The sequence below is a fragment of the Spermophilus citellus genome (genome assembly GCF_964194105.1).
Source record: "Spermophilus citellus genome assembly, chromosome: 3".
Taxonomy (NCBI): domain Eukaryota; kingdom Metazoa; phylum Chordata; class Mammalia; order Rodentia; family Sciuridae; genus Spermophilus; species Spermophilus citellus.
Genome location: NC_138184.1, coordinates 2,486,517 through 2,504,157, shown reverse-complemented (window position 1 = coordinate 2,504,157; position 17,641 = coordinate 2,486,517). Strand labels below are relative to the sequence as shown.

The 17,641-nt window shown below is 52.6% G+C and overlaps 1 protein-coding gene across 1 annotated transcript; it reads left to right on the top strand.

Annotated features, from left to right (window-relative positions):
• Positions 1–8,556: 8,556 nt before the first annotated feature.
• EEF2 (eukaryotic translation elongation factor 2) lies at positions 8,557–17,641 on the top strand. Its single transcript, XM_081287955.1, has 15 exons — positions 8,557–8,668; positions 9,677–9,891; positions 10,624–10,805; positions 10,889–11,100; positions 11,474–11,652; positions 11,841–11,946; positions 12,413–12,526; positions 12,928–13,066; positions 13,188–13,383; positions 14,056–14,314; positions 14,611–14,718; positions 15,049–15,402; positions 15,618–15,800; positions 15,877–16,009; positions 16,908–17,641. Exons 1-15 carry the CDS (start codon positions 8,666–8,668, stop codon positions 17,099–17,101), a joined length of 2,577 nt encoding a protein of 858 aa, XP_081144081.1. The 5' UTR covers positions 8,557–8,665; the 3' UTR covers positions 17,102–17,641.

Genomic DNA, 17,641 nt, shown 5'->3' with positions numbered 1-17,641 from the left:
GGATGGGATATCAAAAGAAGAGTCAAACCCAGGTGGTAACCAGGATGCTTTTTTCAATATCTATTTTATTATTGCCCTTTCCCACATCATGAAGTTCTATTTTGTTTTTTGAGCTCATACAGACCTAGGGTAATGTTTTTCTGATCAGTTCTATTTTTTGACTGTGGAGTTTTTAAACATTGCAATGGAGATTTCACCTGTGTAAAGCTACAAGGCCTTTACTATTGTCTTATGTGTTGTATGTTTGTGTGCACCCTTGTGTTTTGTATTGTATGTCTGTATGTGCGTATGTCCATATATATGAGGAGCGCTCATAAAAAAATGGATCCAATTTTTTTTTGTTATTCACGTGATTTAAATGGTTTAATTTAAATTGGGTAAACAGCTGTTGAGGATCATTTTAAAATGTGAACAAAAAAGGAGGTTAACAGATCTGTTTGTTTACTTTCACCTTTCCTTTTCATTATATCTAATTCTATTCAGGATACTAAATTGTCTAGAAAATTGCTTTTTTTTAGTGCCTGCTGGAATGTTACATAATTTTTTTTAGCCATCATTGCCAGAATTCCTATCTTCATCCCAGTGTCGGTGAAGACAAAGATAAAACCAAACTACAGCTTCTGCCATAGCTATCGCAACAAACTGTATAAAATGATGCATCAATGAACAATGTAACTCAACAAGTGATGCTCAATCAAGAAGTCAATTTTTGGGGGGAGGAAATGGACATATTGATGGATTCCTTTGCTTTGAACTGCTTGCAGAACTTTCTTGGACTATGGATCACTTGTATGCATTGTGAACTCACATCTGTTGGTGCAGTGACTTGTGGTAGTGCCGGGGTATCTTTGCTGATGGTGTCATCGGTGGTACAATTTTTCCAAAAGGAGCCATCAATTGGCTTGGTGTCATGGCATTTTATATCCTCCTCCCTTCTGCTTGTGATGGTTGTCGTTCAGCTAAAATTTGGGGGCCAACAGGTGAGACAAAGAACCTCACCCCCCCACTGGTGCAAAGGCCTATCCACAGGTGTGGCTGTATGCTGGGCCAGTAGTCAATGACGGGTAAGATCCAATTACAGTGGTACCAACCTAAGACAGGAGGCTGACGCCTTGAGGTCAGCTCATCCGATGACGGGTAAGGACCATATGTACTATTGGACAACCTAAGACAGGCATGGTCCCTAAGCCACATGCTTGCTGTTTAATTAAACAGAAGGGGGGAGATGCTGAGAGCCACAGCCGAGTGGGGATGGCACCTGGCATTTTGCCAGAAGGAGTGGTTGAGAGGTGACACCAGGGAGCCATTAAGATGATGATAATTTAGTTAAGCTGTGTATAGTTTCTGTGACTGGATGGTGCTGCATTGAAACAGGCTGTGTATTCAGTTGTATAGAGACCCCTGCTGTCCAGCAATAGGGCGCCCGCTACTTTTGAGTTCTCTCGGAGCTCCCCGCTGAGCTCTCACGGAACCCCGTGCAAAGCGGAGAGTTCTGGGGGAGTGTGCGAGTTCGGGCAATAAAGGAGTTCCTGTTTGAACCTACAAGTGCCTCATGGCGGTTTTGTGCCCAGCCAGACTGCGGCACCTGTCATCCCAGAGACTCAGGAGGCAAAAGGCAGGAGTATCCAGAGTTCAAGGCCAGCTCAGTGACTAAGCCAGACCCTGTCTCCACGTAAGAAATAGAAAGGGCTGGGGGTGCAGCTCAGTGGCAGGCTGCTCCACTAGCTTGTGGGAGGTCCTGGGCTCGTCCCCAGCACCGCTCCCCACAAATGACAAAGAGGAAGATGGCCACTGCTGCTCTGGGGCATCCGCTGTGTCGCCCAGCACTGTCCCTCTGTGTCCACACCCTGTGTGGGGGGCAGCAGTTTTGCAGGGCTTTGGAGGGCTTCATCATGCCCCCTCTGGGGCCTGTGCTCTCCTTCCCTGTCCCTGGATCGCCCTCTCCACAGCAGCTCAGTTAACTCATCTTTTATTTTGTTTTTTAAAAAATTTTTGCAGTGTAGATGGACAGTATGTCTTTATTTCATTTGTTTATTTTTATGTGGTGCTAAGGATTGAACCTCACACATGCTGGGCAAGCGCTCTGCCCCTGAGCCCCAGCCTAGCCCAGTTAACTCATCTTTTAAACAGCAGCAGTCACTTCCAGGAAGCCCTCCTGGATTTCCCCAATCTGGATCCCAGCCCTCCCATAATTCCTTCTCCTTGATTTTCTATATTTTTAAAATTTTACCTACCTATCTATGTATCTATTTATTTTTGGTACTGAGGATTGAACTCAGGGGCACTGGACCCCTGAGCCACACCCCCAGCCCTATTTTATATTTTATTCAGAGACAGGGTCTCTCTGAGTTGCTTAGAGCCTCACTGTTGCTGAGGCTGGCTTTGAACTTGCGATCCTCCTGCCTCAGCCTCAGGATCTGTTGGGATGACAGGTGTGCGCCACGCCCCACCTCCTAGCTTTTTTCTTTTTCTGTTGCAGTCCTGGGGATGGAGCCCAGGGCTTTGCCCAAGCCAGGCAAATGCTCGGCCCCAGACCTTGCCTAGGCCTCCCCTCCCTCCCAGCAAAACTGCAGAGATTTGATTGGTGTAGATATTCCATCACAGCTGGCTCCCGAGGGCGAGGATTTGGGTTTGTTCCCTTCACTGCTATGGCCCCAGGGATGTTTGCTGGGTCGGAAGGCGAGGAATTGGGAGAAGTAAACTTCTGGTGGAGGAGACCTGGGTGGGGCTTGCCGGTGGGGAGGAGCCTGCCTGGCAGGAAGTCCCTCAGCCAGCAGGTCCCCCAGGGCGGCTTCAACACAAAGAAATGCAAAAGACCTGGCTGCAGGTGCTGACCGAGGTCCCTAAGGTCACGGCCAGAGCCAGGAGCAGCAGGCCCAGCCTGAGCAGCTGAGACTCCCGGAGGGGTCTGTAAACTAGGCTGCCGGTCACCCGGCCAGACCCCTTTGATGGCAGCAGGCAGGTCAGTCCTCCCTGGAGCCCCCGCAGAGCGCTGGGTGGCTGCCCAGCTTGAGCCCGCAGCCTCTGCTCGGCATCTCGGTGCCGTTCTCCCCGGACTGGATCTTGCTCACCGGCCCAGGCCGGCCACTGAATGGATGACACGATGCCTTGATATTATCTTATTTATTTATTTTTACTTGGTGCTGAGGAGCGAACCTGCCGAGCACTGTGCCGCTGAGCCACAACCCCAGCCCTGGCCATGGACTTCAGATCCTCCTGCCTGACTCGGCCTGTGCAGTGGCTGGATGAACCCTGGGCCACCAAGGCAGGCCAGAGCCCGGTGCTTACCAGCTGCCCTGCAGACCTAGAGACCCTTTTGTCTAGTCATCCAAGAGAGGACACCTCCACTCCCTAGGCTTGAGCTTTCTTCTATCCACCTCCCCCTCCCCCTCCCTCTCCCTCCCCTCCCCCTCCCTCTCCCCCTCCCCCTCCCTCCCCCTCCCCCTCCCTCCCCCTCCCCCTCCCTCTCCCTCTCCTGTCTCTCTCCTCCTTTTGCTGGGGGCAGACCCCAGGGCCTGGCTTATACTAGGCAGGAACTCTACCCAGAGCCTTATCTCAGACCCCTTTCAAGTTTAGTTTAAAACAAGGTCTCAAACTGACCTCCAGCTTTTTTTTTTTTTTTTTTTTTGATACCAGGGATTGAGCTGAGGGGCACAGAGCCACCTCCCCAGCCCTACTTTGTATTTAGAGACCTGGTCTCACTGAGTTGAGGCTAACCATCCTTCTGCCTCAGCCTCCAGATCTGCTGGGATTACAGGCATGCACCATTGCACCCAGCTTGGTCTTGAACTTTTTTTTTTTTAAGAGAGAGAGAGAATTTTAATATTTATTTTTAGTTCTCGGGGGACACAACATCTTTGTTGGTATGTGGTGCTGAGGATCGAACCCAGGCCGCTCGCATGCCAGGCGAGCGCGCTACCGCTTGAGCCACATCCCCAGCCCCATGGTCTTGAACTTTTAATCCTTCTGCCTCAGCCCCCCAAATCACTGGGATTACAGGCATATCATGGAATTTTTTTCCATTTTATTTTGTTTGTTTTTGGTGCTGGGGACAGGACCTAGGGCCTCAGTCATGCGAACTGTGTATTCTAGCACATGCTGAACTGCTGAGCCACACCCCCAACCTCTTGAAAATAATACATACATAATATACATATTTTGGGTACTGGGAATTGAACCCAGCATGCTCAACACTGAGCCACATCCCCAGCCCTTTTTATTTTTTGAGACAGGGTCTTGCTAAGTTGCTTAGGCCCTCACTAGGTTGCTGCCTCAGCCTGCTGAGCTGTTGGAATTACACATGTGTGCCACCATGCCTGGCTCTAAGAATAACATTTTAATAATTTTTTTTAAACTGAAAACATAGGGCTGGGCTATAGCTCAGTGGAAGAGCGCTTGTCTAGCATGTGTGAGGCAGTGGTTCAATCCTCAACACCACATAAAAATAAGTTAATAAAGATATTGTGTGTCCATCAACAACTAAAAGATATTATTTTTTTTTAAAAAAGGGTGAAACGTAGGGGCTGGGATTGCGGCTCAGTCCGTGGTAGAGCACATGTTCAGCACGCCCCAGGCTCTGGGTTCCACTCCAGAGTGTGAGGGCATGCCCCAAGCCCACTATCATGATGAGGGAGCTTTTTGGTGTTTCCTTAAATATGTTTAAACACCTTTATTTTTTTATGTGGTGCTGGGGATAGAACCCAGTGCCTCACGCATGCCAGGCAGGCGCTCTACCACTGAGCCCCCGCCCCTGCCCCTGCTCCCTTAAATTGTGTGTCCATAGTAAGTTCTTCCCTGGCTGTCCCCAAGTCCCAGCCCTGACCATCACACAGTAGGTCCTAACAAATGCTTGCACGACTCCTGATGGCAAAATGTATAATCCAGTCCCCAGAACAGGAGCTCCCAAGCAGCCTGCGGGAGCAGGCAGCGCTGGCCACACCGGGCAGCCACAGCAATTGTCTGCTCTCAAGGTTCTGGGGCTGGAGGTACAAGGTCAAGGCCGCAGGGTTGGTTTCTTCCTCTGTGTTGCTGAACGCTCCGTCCTCGTCAGTCCCTGAGGCCAATCCCATGAAGAGGACTTGGTTTTCTCCTTTGGTAGCAAAGGAGGAACATTAGAGACTCCTGTCCCAAAGGCAGGAGTGATTCTGCCCACGCCCAGGAACAGGGGGCTTTTACAGAGGTGATCAGAGAAAATGAGATGAGGGAGGAGGGCTCAGAAAGGAGGAGATCAGGGAGGAGAAGTTTAGGGAAAAGAGGATCAGGGAGGAGAAGTTTAGGGTAAAAGAAAAAAACACATATAAGTTTCAAAGCACCAAGGGATAGAGTCAAAGCATCAAGTGCACCCAGAGTCTCACATTATCAGGCAAATGCTGCAGGGAGCCCCTTCCCAGCCTCCACTTTAACTGAATTACCTGTGCAAAATTCTGCCTTTTGGGGCAGGGCTCATGGCTCAGAGGTAGAGCATTGACCTCACACGTGTGAGGCACTGGGTTTGATCCTCAGCACGGCATAAAAATAAATAAAGGCATTGTGTCCAATCTCAACTAAAAAAAAAAAAAAGTCTGCCTTTTGGTGGGAGATCTCCTTGGTTCAGTGGCAGGGCGCTGCTTAGAGGCTTGGGTTCGCTCCTGGGCGCCCAAAAGAGAAAAAAACCCTGAGCTTCAGAAGGTGAGGATTTCAGCATGCCAATTTTAAGGGGACCTGATTAGGTTCCGCAGCGAGCAAACCTTAGTGATCACTGTATACCTGAGCAGTGCAAGGGGCTTTGATTGGTTTGATTGCAGGTGGGCCACAGGACCTTGGGCATGCCAGGCCAGGGCTCCTCTCTGAGCCCCACCCCCAGGCCAAATCTTTTTTTTTTTTTTTTGGTGGGGGGAAGAGTACCAGGGATTGAAATCAGAGGCACTCAACCACTGAGTCACCTCCCCAGCCCTATTTTGTATTTTATTGAGAGACAGGATCTCACTGAGTTCCTTAGTGCCTCCCTATGTTGCTGAGGCTGGCTTTCAATTCCTCATCCTCCTGCCTCAGCCTCCGGAACTGCTGATATTTTAGGCATGAGCCACGGAGCCCAGCCCCCAGCCCAATCTTAAGTTTCAGAGGAGCTCAGAAATAGGTTCTGTTGTTATTCACAGTTTTAATGGCAGCATGTAAGGCTCAGAGAGGTAAAGTAACTTGCCCGTGGCCACACAGGCAGTGAGAACACAACCATAATTTACACTTGGCTTTGAGTAAGCAAATGAAAAACATCTAGCGAATGGTACTGGAACTAGAGTAAACTGCCTTTTTTAAGTGGAAGGTGTGTCCCCTCTTTTTAGCTGGGCAACCTTGAGCAAATGACTTAACTTCTTTGAACCTCAGCTGCCTCACGCGTAAAACTAGCCTACCCGGTACGCCCAGGAAGGGAGAGGACTAAGTGAATTAACTCATTTAAAAGGGATGTGCACAGGCAAATTCGGGCGGCGTGCAGTGGCGACCGCTGGTCGGCAGGGGCCGCTGCCGAGGCTTTCGAGCCTAGAGTTCACCGCAGTGAGCGCATGCGCAGTGACACCTCCCTGCAGAGGTGAGTCCCCGCCCTTTATCCCAACTTGAATTTATCACTGCAGGACCCTGAACCTTGGAGTGACACGTTTTGCTCCTGGCTTCTGCTAATTCCTTGTATGGGAATGAAGTTTGGGAGAGAGCCTTTCCTGGCAACATCTGACCCTCTCCTTCCAGCAGTGGGGTTGAACACCTTCTCAGGAAAAAGTTAAGATGGAACTTAAAATTTCCCCTTTCCCCTTAAGCTCACCCGAGTCTTCAGCTTCCATTAGGGTTTCTCAATAAGCAACGGCATGGTGGTGCACGCCTGTCATGAGGCTAAGGCAGGGGGATGGCAAGTTCAAGACAGCCTGGGCAATTTAGAGAAACCTGTTTCAAAATAAAAAGGGCTGGGAGTGTAGTTGAGTGGTAGAACGCCTCTGGGTTAAATCCTTGGTTTCTCCTCACCCCCATTTTTTTTTCCAACAAGCAGTCCATTCACTGGGGAGTAAAATTAAAATCCCTCTTCTAACGAAAACTTTCGCATTACCGCTCTGAAATGAGCTCCTCTTGTAAGGAAGTACTGCGAAGTGCCTAATTCACAACCGAGCACACAGTAGGAGCTTAGTGCATTTAAAGATTAAAAAAAAAGTTATACTAAACGCGAAACCGAATATCCGTTTGCAGAAAACACAAATGGCACATGCGCTTGCCTTGTAAAATTAACAGATCTTGTCACGTACTCAGGTGTAGGTCTTTGTGGCCACCCCGGGAGCTGACATATGCTCCTGCCCCCCCCCCCCCCCCCCGACTCCTGCAGTTTTGAGGATAGATACTTCTTGAGCATCTCTATCTGCCTCAATATTCCCCTGGTAATAGCAAGAGGAATCACTGACCACACGAATGCTGGACTGTGACAACGCCTTACAAAGAGGACAGAGCAAAGGCGGGGGAGGGGTGCGCAGATCAATTTTAGAGTCCAGTATGGAAACACCTCCCGGTGCAAAACACCGCAGTCCCTCTCCTTTTATCAAGTGTGTTCAGTAAAGAATTTACCCAAGGGGGGGTTATTTGTAGGAATGAGAACACCATTCATTGTTGCAAGAAAAAAACGAGAGCCTACTATGTGCATCGAACTAAGTACCTTATAAAGAACAAAGATACACAATCGATTGTCAGTTCATTCCCTGGAGCCAAAGACCCGAAATACAACCGTTTCCTAGGGTCAGATTAGGACACTAATGCTGAATAATCTTCCTGCGCCTCCCCCTGGACAGGAAATGAAATAGAAAATGAGATTGCTCATGGAAAGCTTGAGACGCAGCAAACCATTCTCTGAAATAAGTAACCATTTTTATTAGTAGCAATGACAGCTAATTAAAATAGCTAACGTGTATGGAGCGCTGGACGTGTATTTAATTCATTTCCTCTCCCCAAAAACTCGGGTAGTACTGATTACCCGCCCCCCCCCCCCCACACTTTAAGCCGCAAGGAGGCGGAGACACGGAAAAATCCAAGGAACTACAAGTTTCACATGTAGTATAGTGAAGCCGTAAGGCGTTTTGTTCTCTGCTGTATCAGATAACAAAATTCTTTCACAAGGTCCCGTAAATAGTAGATGCTCGATACGCATTTGTGTGATAATGTTCCCCCAGCTTCTCCCAGTGGAATCATCTTATGTAACACAGATGAACAAGTTCATATTGGTACAATGCACACACCCTATTCACCTTGTAAGGTGCCATTAATAGAAACGCTTGGAATTTTGAAAACTGACACGAGTTGCAACAATATGATTACTAATCTCGCTCTTCGCTTTGCGCACCTGACCACCGAACGCTGGAGCCGGACCACCGCCCCCGCCACGCCCCCCTCCCCCGCCACTCTCCCCTGCCACTGAGCACCTGCCACAGAGCAGAGGCGCCGGCGCCTAATGGGTTAACGACAAAGTGCGTCCTTCCGCGCTTGCGCGCTGCGTCTCTTAGCTCCGCCCCCACAGCGAGGTCATATGACTCGCCCAACCGGCGTCGACCTATAAAAGGTTGGGTGTTGACGTCAGCGTTCTCTTCCGCCGTCGTCGCCGCCATCCTCGGCGCGACCCGCCTCGCTCGGATCTGCTTGGGAGAATCCACCGCCATCCGCCACCATGGTGAGCAATTTCGTAAGGCTGGTGCCTCAGGAGTGCGGTGGGCTCTCTGCGGGTTCGAGGCTGCCCACCCTGAGGTCCCGGTGCCGCCTGGACAGGGAATAGACATGGCGGCGGCGGGGCTGGCGGGCTCAGAGCTGGGGAAGCGGCCGCCGCCATTTCTGTGGGCCCCGCTGTTCACTCGGCCCTTTCCTCGCTTCCGGAACCGCGGCCGCCTCACGGGACCCGGGGTCCAGCTAGAGCTGGGGGGGAGGAGCGGAGGAGGGCGTATGATGATGTGGCAGTCGCTGTAATGGCGAGCACGGCGGTGGGAGCAGGGTGCAGACAGGGAGGCGCCTTATGTAACTCGTGGGCCGCGAGTTTGAAATCGTTTTTTGTTGGGGGCTGGGGGCGGTAGGAAAATGGCTGGTGGGGGGAAAGCAAGGCCTGAAGAGGTTCTCCCCAAACGGCTCCTTCTGCTGTGCCACCTCGGCCTAAGTCCTTGTTCCTGTTGTTGCCTGAATTGTGAAAACGTGCTTTGAGGCTGGAGGTGCTGGCTTGTGTCCGGCTGCCCCGGCTCCGCGTTTGTCCGAAATGGCCTACTTAGAACCCTTGGGTGGGTGCTTGTCTCCTCTTCCAGGCAGGAGTGACCTTGGGTTTTAATAACGCGTTTAGTGGTGCAGTCAGCCCCGTGGTAAGGCAAGGTGCTGGGGAGGCTCCATCCTTCCAGTAGCAGAGTCCTACTGCCTCTAGGGAAACCCGTTTTCAATCGCAGAGTCCTCTTCTCTAGCTTCCTTCTTGCTTGTCAATTCTGAATGACAGCTACAAGGAGACTCTTCAGAGAGTGGCAGTGGTTTTTAAAGGGTGTATGCAGACACTGGCAGTGTGGGGGTATTCAAGCACCCTCCCCAGGACTAGCCCCCTCCTGGCCACAGGCCTGGCAGTCTATGGACCTAGTGTGACCTGGTGTTCCCTGCCAAACCCGGTTCCTGGAATCCCTGTCCAGTCTGAACCCCATCCCCCTTCACCCAGGTGAACTTCACGGTAGACCAGATCCGGGCCATCATGGACAAAAAGGCCAACATTCGCAACATGTCTGTCATCGCCCACGTGGACCATGGAAAGTCCACCTTGACCGACTCCCTGGTGTGCAAGGCTGGCATCATTGCCTCTGCCCGGGCCGGGGAGACCCGCTTCACTGACACCCGGAAGGATGAGCAGGAGCGTTGCATTACCATCAAATCAACGTGAGCGCTGCTGGTGCTCTCTGGGCTTGGGCAGGGGTGGGAGCCCAGCTGCGGCCCCGGGCAAGACACAGTGAGCATCAGGGTTTCTACCCAGCCTTTTCCCGCTCTGATTGGGTTTTCTCCAAGGTACAGTTGGAGACGATTTGGTTGTCACACTTCGGAGGAGAGGATGTCATCGGCATCTAGGGGTGCTCTTAGAGTTGTGTCTGGTGTGGGATGGGAACTTGGCCCCCAATGCCAACTGCATAAACAAAAAGCAGAGTGACATGGCTATTGTTTCTTAAGTGGGTGACTTGTGAGCTCTGTAAATAGAGGTGTTTAGATCTCTTTAGGCTTGGGGTGGGGAGCAGGATGTGAACAGAGGATGGTGACAGCAGTCTTGGCTTGACTCTGGCCAGGTCCTGCAGTTGCTCCTTGTTAGTCCAGCCTCATAGTGTGGAGGGACCAGTCAGGTTCTGGGGAGCCAGTACCAGGAGGTCCCCATCGTTAGGGACACGAATCCTGGCAGAGGCACAGCAGAGATGGGCTGGTTCCCTAGGCAGGCAGTCTGCAGCCTGTCTCAAGGAATGAGTAATACAAAGGGGAGGGGACAAGGTGGAGTGCTCTTAATGATCGCGCCCGCTCTTCACTGCTTCACCTTTGGCTTATGGTTGCTCCAGCCAGCCAGGGCTTTAGTCATGAGCAGGAGACATGTGTGGCTTTTATGCTACTGACCTGTCCTGTGATTTGCAGTGCCATCTCCCTCTTCTATGAGCTTTCGGAGAACGACTTGAACTTCATCAAGCAGAGCAAGGATGGCTCTGGCTTCCTTATCAACCTAATTGACTCCCCTGGTCACGTAGACTTCTCCTCAGAGGTCACAGCTGCTCTCCGTGTCACTGACGGTGCTTTAGTAGTAGTGGACTGTGTGTCTGGTAAGCTGTGGGCTCCCATGTGAAGGTTCCCCCAACCTGCAATGATTACTGCCTATGCGTGACAGATCCCCACGTGTCCCCAGGTGTATGTGTACAGACGGAGACTGTGCTGCGGCAGGCCATTGCCGAGCGCATCAAGCCGGTGCTGATGATGAACAAGATGGATCGGGCCCTGCTTGAGCTGCAGCTGGAGCCCGAGGAACTCTACCAGACTTTCCAGCGCATCGTGGAGAACGTCAATGTCATCATCTCCACCTACGGCGAGGGCGAGAGCGGCCCCATGGGCAACATCATGGTGCGCCCCTTGCTTTCAGGGAGTCCTCTTGTAGGATTTGGCTAGAGGCGTTGTGATTGGAGGCATGCTTTTTGCTAGGTGTGATGGGGTGACGGGGGTGGGATGTTTTAGAACTAACTGGACCCAGCTCCTGAGCTTTCAGGGACTCTGCCTAGTGACCCTGTTCTCAGTGCCTGTTTCCCTTTTGTTCTAGAGATAGGGGTCCTGGCAGGATGGGCTGGGCAGCCTGTACATGATGACTGAAATTTCTTCACTTTGACCTGATGTCTGTTGAAGAAACCTAGCATCTGAGCCTGGGTGCCCAGGGACTTAGCTGTGGGTTCTACCCAGAGCCCATCCCCTGCTCATGCCTCTTTATTCCTCACTCTCCCAGATTGACCCAGTGCTCGGTACCGTGGGCTTTGGGTCTGGCCTCCATGGCTGGGCCTTCACCCTGAAACAGTTTGCAGAGATGTATGTGGCCAAGTTTGCTGCCAAGGGTGAGGGCCAGCTGGGGCCTGCTGAGCGGGCCAAGAAAGTGGAGGACATGATGAAGAAGCTTTGGGGAGACCGGTGAGCCCTGCACACAGCACTGGTGGTGGGGTCTGGGTGTCTCTGGTGAGCGGGCAGGTGGAGATGGGGGATCGCTGTTTTTGACTGAGTGCATTATGGAGTCTTCCCCAAGTGCATTCCCTGTGTTGCCCTGTCTTGGTCATGGCAAAATCCCTAATCTGTTGGGGCTGAATCCTTTGTTTCCCCAGGTACTTTGACCCAGCCAATGGCAAATTCAGTAAGTCTGCCACTAGCCCTGATGGGAAGAAGCTACCCAGGACTTTTTGCCAGCTCATCCTGGACCCCATCTTCAAGGTGAGAGTGACTCTGGAGCCATCCAGGCTGATGAATAGATGTGTGTCCTCTGCACTGTCAGATGGTGCGAGATCACCCCTGAAAAGGCCAGTCTGCTGACCTATTGCTTCCTTGAGTGGGCAGGAGCAGCAGTCAGGGTAGCTGGTACCTGATCTGTTTGGACTGGTAGCTTAGGCTTGCCTCCAGCTGCCTGAGAGGTGGAGGTAATGTAGGTCCAGCAGGCAGGGGTCTGGTGAGGCTTGGCTTGCAACTTAAGGAGAAAGCACGGGCAGGCCTGCCTGGCCCAGTAGGCTGGCAGTCTTTATAGGTCAAAATCTGTAAGTTGGAGCGGACTCTTTGCTCCCAAATGCCCTGCTCGGAGGTGTGCTGGTGTGTGGTGGGTCAGGCTCTTTGCATCATTACCAGCAAGCGGCCATGGGCTTTGTAGGTTTTCCAAATGGGCTTGCTTGTTTGCCTGGCGCTGTAGGTGTTTGATGCGATCATGAATTTCAAGAAAGAGGAGACTGCGAAGCTGATTGAGAAACTGGACATCAAGTTGGACAGTGAAGATAAGGACAAAGAGGGCAAGCCACTGCTGAAGGTGAGCTGGCTGGAGACGGGTCCATCTTCTCCGGCCTGGTCGGAGTTTAACTTGTCCTTTCTTTTTTTTAATGTTTGTTTTTAGTTAGACATGGTAGCGTTATTTTGTTTATTGGTGCTGAGGACCAAACCCAAGGCCTCGAACGTGCTAGGCGAGTGCTCCACGGCTGAGCCACCACCCCAGCCTTAACTTGTCATGTCTGTGGGTGGTCAGCAGCCTGCTTGCCAAGAGATGTGGGCAGGAATTTGCCCTGCTAGCATGCTTTCCTAGAAGTGGCCATGTTTCGGAGAACCTGGTCCTTGATTGTTGGTTTCCTTGGGTCCTCAGTGAAAGGAAAGGTGACGTGATGGTCCTGGGGGTTACTAGGCCACTTGTGAGCCTCCTTCCCTGCTGTCCTACAGGCTGTGATGCGCCGCTGGCTGCCGGCTGGGGATGCCCTGCTACAGATGATCACCATCCACCTGCCCTCCCCGGTGACAGCCCAGAAATACCGCTGCGAGCTGCTCTATGAGGGACCCCCGGATGACGAGGCTGCCATGGGTAAGCAGGCGAAGCCAGGCCGGGGTGGGACTCCTGTTTGTTCGCTGCCCTGCCTCAGGCCCAGGGTTTTAGAGGGCCGAGCTGCAGGAGAATAGCTTTCTGTGGTTGTTTCTCTACTCAGGCATTAAAAGCTGTGACCCCAAAGGCCCTCTTATGATGTACATTTCCAAAATGGTGCCAACCTCGGACAAAGGTCGGTTCTACGCCTTTGGACGCGTCTTTTCAGGGCTGGTGTCCACCGGCCTAAAAGTCAGGATCATGGGGCCCAACTATACTCCTGGGAAGAAGGAGGACCTCTACTTGAAGCCCATCCAGAGGTGAGTGGTGGGGGAGGGCCTCAGTGCCCCAGGTGCAGCTCTGAAGCTGTGGCTTGTCCCTGCCCTGCCTGCAGCTGGTGGCTTAGGCTTGCTTGCATCTGCACAAGGAGTGATAAGTTTGTGTGAGGTCAATTCATGACCACCTTTGGTCGTTATGACCCCACAAAGGTGAACAGAGGGGGATCCAAGGTCTCCAGAAAGCCACCAGCAAGGTACTTCCTCTGTTGGCCTGAATCCTAACTCAGAAATAGGACGAGATGTCCTGAGGAATCAGGTGGGTGGCCAGTTTTGTCATCCCCAGAGAGCAGGTAGAGAAGTCCAAGATGGCACCACCAGTAGCTGACACTGCTCACTGGGCCCTACCAGCAAATGAGAGTTAGGGGAGAGACAACCAAACCTCATTTCCGTCATCTGCTTAGGCCTGTCCTGTGCGAAGGCCTGGCCAATATTCCCAGTGCCTTTGTTCTTGCTTCCCTGTGTTCACATTCGATGTGGCATGGGTGTGGCACCCACAGGGGATTTGGAATTGCTGGTGACTCCTCCAAGTTATGTAGGAAATGCAGCCAGGGCTTGAGGGAGACCCAGGCAGGAGAGCCTTGCACTCTGGAGAGGACTGGGATCTGGCAGAACCAGATCTGGTGGCCGCGCCTGACATTTTCTGCTTCTCCCCAGAACAATCCTGATGATGGGCCGCTATGTGGAGCCCATCGAGGACGTGCCTTGCGGGAACATCGTGGGTCTGGTGGGCGTGGACCAGTTCCTGGTGAAGACTGGCACCATCACCACTTTTGAGCACGCCCACAACATGCGCGTGATGAAGTTCAGCGTCAGTCCTGTCGTGAGGGTGGCTGTTGAGGCCAAGAACCCAGCTGACTTGCCCAAGCTGGTGGAGGGGCTGAAGCGGCTGGCCAAGTCTGACCCCATGGTGCAGGTGGGCAAAGTCCCTTTCCAGTCACCTGGGAGCAGGTACCCCCACTAGGGTAGGGGTTGTTGGGTGACTTCGTAAAAGGAGAGACTGACGCCACCCCATGTCTTCCTGGTTGGAGTTGTTGAGGTGACTCTACCAGGCGGCTGCCTTCTAGGTTGCCAAAAAGGTCTCATAGCCGCACAGAGAGGTTCTTCAATTTTGCGGGCTGTTGCCGCCATCTGGCAACTGCTCACGGCCTCGGTGGTCTTGCTCGCCCATGGGTGGTGGTCAGTAGGGGGTTGACCCTGTGCTTCCCACAGTGCATCATCGAGGAGTCTGGGGAGCACATCATTGCGGGGGCCGGGGAGCTGCACTTGGAGATCTGCCTTAAGGACCTGGAGGAGGACCACGCCTGCATACCCATCAAGGTGAGCTGAGGCAGCCCGTGTTCCCCTGTGCTGTGGGGCAGGGGCAGCCTGTGGAACAGGCTTCTGCCACAGCAGGCCTCTGCCCTTGGTGCTGAGCACTCGCTCTACAGTGGAACTGTGTGGCCGCGATGGCTCTGCTTGTCTTCTGCTGTTTCTGGTTGGGCTCCTTAGGCCTCTGCACCTTTCTTCCTTGGCTGCCTTGAGCAGGGGCAGTTTGCTCTGCTTGCCTGCTGCTGGCTCCATCAGCCTCTCTGGGAAGAGCTGTTAGGGATACCTCTCCCTGGAAGGCCACCTCCAGGCAGCAGTTCGACTTCCAGACTCTTCTTGCAGAAATCTGATCCAGTGGTTTCGTACCGGGAGACAGTCAGCGAGGAGTCGAACGTGCTCTGTCTCTCCAAGTCCCCCAACAAGCACAATCGGCTGTACATGAAGGCGCGGCCCTTCCCTGATGGTCTGGCCGAGGACATCGACAAGGGTGAGGTGTCAGCCCGCCAGGAGCTCAAGCAGCGAGCCCGCTACCTGGCTGAGAAGTACGAGTGGGACGTGGCTGAGGCCCGCAAGATCTGGTGCTTTGGGCCTGATGGGACTGGCCCCAACATCCTCACGGACATCACCAAGGGTGTGCAGTACCTCAATGAGATCAAGGACAGTGTGGTGGCTGGCTTCCAGTGGGCCACCAAAGAGGTGAGCTGGATCCAGATGGCCTGAGAGGGGTCTTGCTGTGTCTCCTGGGTCTGGAGTTGGGCTGGGGATCTCTGGGATGCCGATCTTGGGGGTGAAGGGGGCCTTTGCATGCTAGGTCAGCACAGGCAGGGCCTGCAGCTGTGTGGGTGAGGGGTGTGCACCTGCTGGGAGCTGGTGTGTGCTTGGTCTCTGAGGCCTCCTTCCCCATTCCCCAGGGTGCACTGTGCGAGGAGAACATGCGGGGTGTGCGCTTTGATGTGCACGATGTGACACTGCATGCAGATGCCATCCATCGTGGGGGCGGCCAGATCATTCCCACCGCCCGCCGCTGCCTCTATGCCAGTGTGCTGACTGCCCAGCCCCGCCTCATGGAGCCCATCTACCTTGTGGAGATCCAGGTGAGTGCACTGGCCTGCACTGGCCGCCTGCTGTCTTCCTGCCCCACGGAGCTGAATGCCTGTCTTTTCCTGGCAGTGTCCGGAGCAGGTGGTTGGTGGCATCTACGGTGTCCTGAACAGGAAGCGGGGTCATGTCTTTGAGGAATCCCAGGTGGCTGGTACCCCCATGTTCGTCGTCAAGGCCTACCTGCCCGTCAATGAATCCTTCGGTAAGTGCCCCTCGGGCCTGTCCTGGCAGATGAAAGCCTGGCTTTCCGTGTGAGTGTGGGGAGGGGCGGTGGGAGCTTTTTTTTTTTATTGGTTGTTCAAAACATTACAAAGCTCTTGACATATCATATTTCATACATTAGATTCAAGTGGGTTATGAACTCCCAATTTTACCCCATATACAGATTGCAGAATCACATCGGTTACACATCCACATTTTTACATACTGCCATATTAGTGACTGTTGTATTCTGCTACCTTTCCTATCCTCTACTATCCCCCCTCCCCTCCCCTCCCATCTTCTCTCTCTACCCCATCTACTGTAATTCATTTCTCTCCTTGTTGGTGGGAGCTTTTTTGATCTGCTTTCTACAAGTAGGTGGTCTGCCTGCACCCTGTGTGGCCCCCAGTCACTAGTAGGAAGTTTGTTTGATGAGGGCAGGAAGGCTATGGCACGTAGGTCAGTAGGATCTTGGCTGTGGCTCAGGCTGGTTCTCTGCACCCAGGAAGACTGTCCCTTCTATATACTAGTGGCCTTTGAATCATTTTCATCATGGGCAGGGCTTAGTATCTGACTTGCCCAGGATTATTTTTTTTTAAGAGAGAGTGAGAGAGGGGGGGAGAGAGAGAGAGAGAATTTTTAATATTTATTTTTTAGTTCTCGGCGGACACAACATCTTTGTATGTATGTGGTGCTGAGGATCGAACCCGGGCCGCACACACACCGCTTGAGCCACATCCCCAGCCCATTGCCCAGGATTCTTGACTTCTCTATAGTCACCCTAGGGAGAGCCTGGGTTCCCAGTGTCTCCCTGCTGTGGTGCTAGGGATAGAACCCAGGGCCTAGTACATGCAAGGTACCTGCTGCCTCTTGAGCTCTCTCCGTCCCTCTCCCCACAGGCTTCACTGCTGACCTGAGGTCCAACACAGGTGGTCAGGCCTTCCCCCAGTGCGTGTTCGACCACTGGCAGATCCTGCCTGGAGACCCCTTTGACAACACCAGCCGTCCCAGCCAAGTGGTGGCGGAGACCCGCAAGCGCAAAGGCCTGAAGGAGGGCATCCCGGCCCTGGACAACTTCCTGGACAAATTGTAGGCGGCTCTTTCCAGCAGTGGTTTGCCACCCCTGGCGGGACTTGGCACAACACCCACACCCAGTTTGACCACAGCAACACGTCCTTGCATTCTCAAATGACACCTTGAGACTGTCCCCACACAGTGATGCCCTGCCTGAGGGGTTTCTGGGGCCCACTCCGTGCCATCGCTCAACAATAACACTTGATGCCGTTTCTCTCTATTTATTTCAGGAGTCCAGAGGCAGGGGAAATGCCCTTTCTGAAGGGACTACTTGGTTGGTGGTGTGGGGAGGTAGGGTGGGACACCCAATGCTTTTATTTCAGATCATCAGAGGGAAACTGAATTCAGATGTCCAAAAGTTTAAAATAAATGCATTAAGAAGTTTATTTGGGTATATGGCCCGAAGTGGATTTCCCTCAGAAAGGGGGAAGGAACAGTGGGTAGATAATTCCTAGAAGGCAGGAAGTCCTGTGCCGTGTCACCATGAGCACCTTCAGCTGTATTAGTGCCATTGGAATAATAAATTTGATAATGGTGGTGAAGTGTGCCATCCCTGTGA

Bases quoted from the DNA above. Each gene is read 5' to 3' on its own strand.
- EEF2 (XM_081287955.1), top strand. The intron at 10,806-10,888 runs GTAAGCTGTGGG...ACGTGTCCCCAG, and splicing joins AGTAGTGGACTGTGTGTCTG to GTGTATGTGTACAGACGGAG. The intron at 14,719-15,048 runs GTGAGCTGAGGC...CTCTTCTTGCAG, and splicing joins ACGCCTGCATACCCATCAAG to AAATCTGATCCAGTGGTTTC.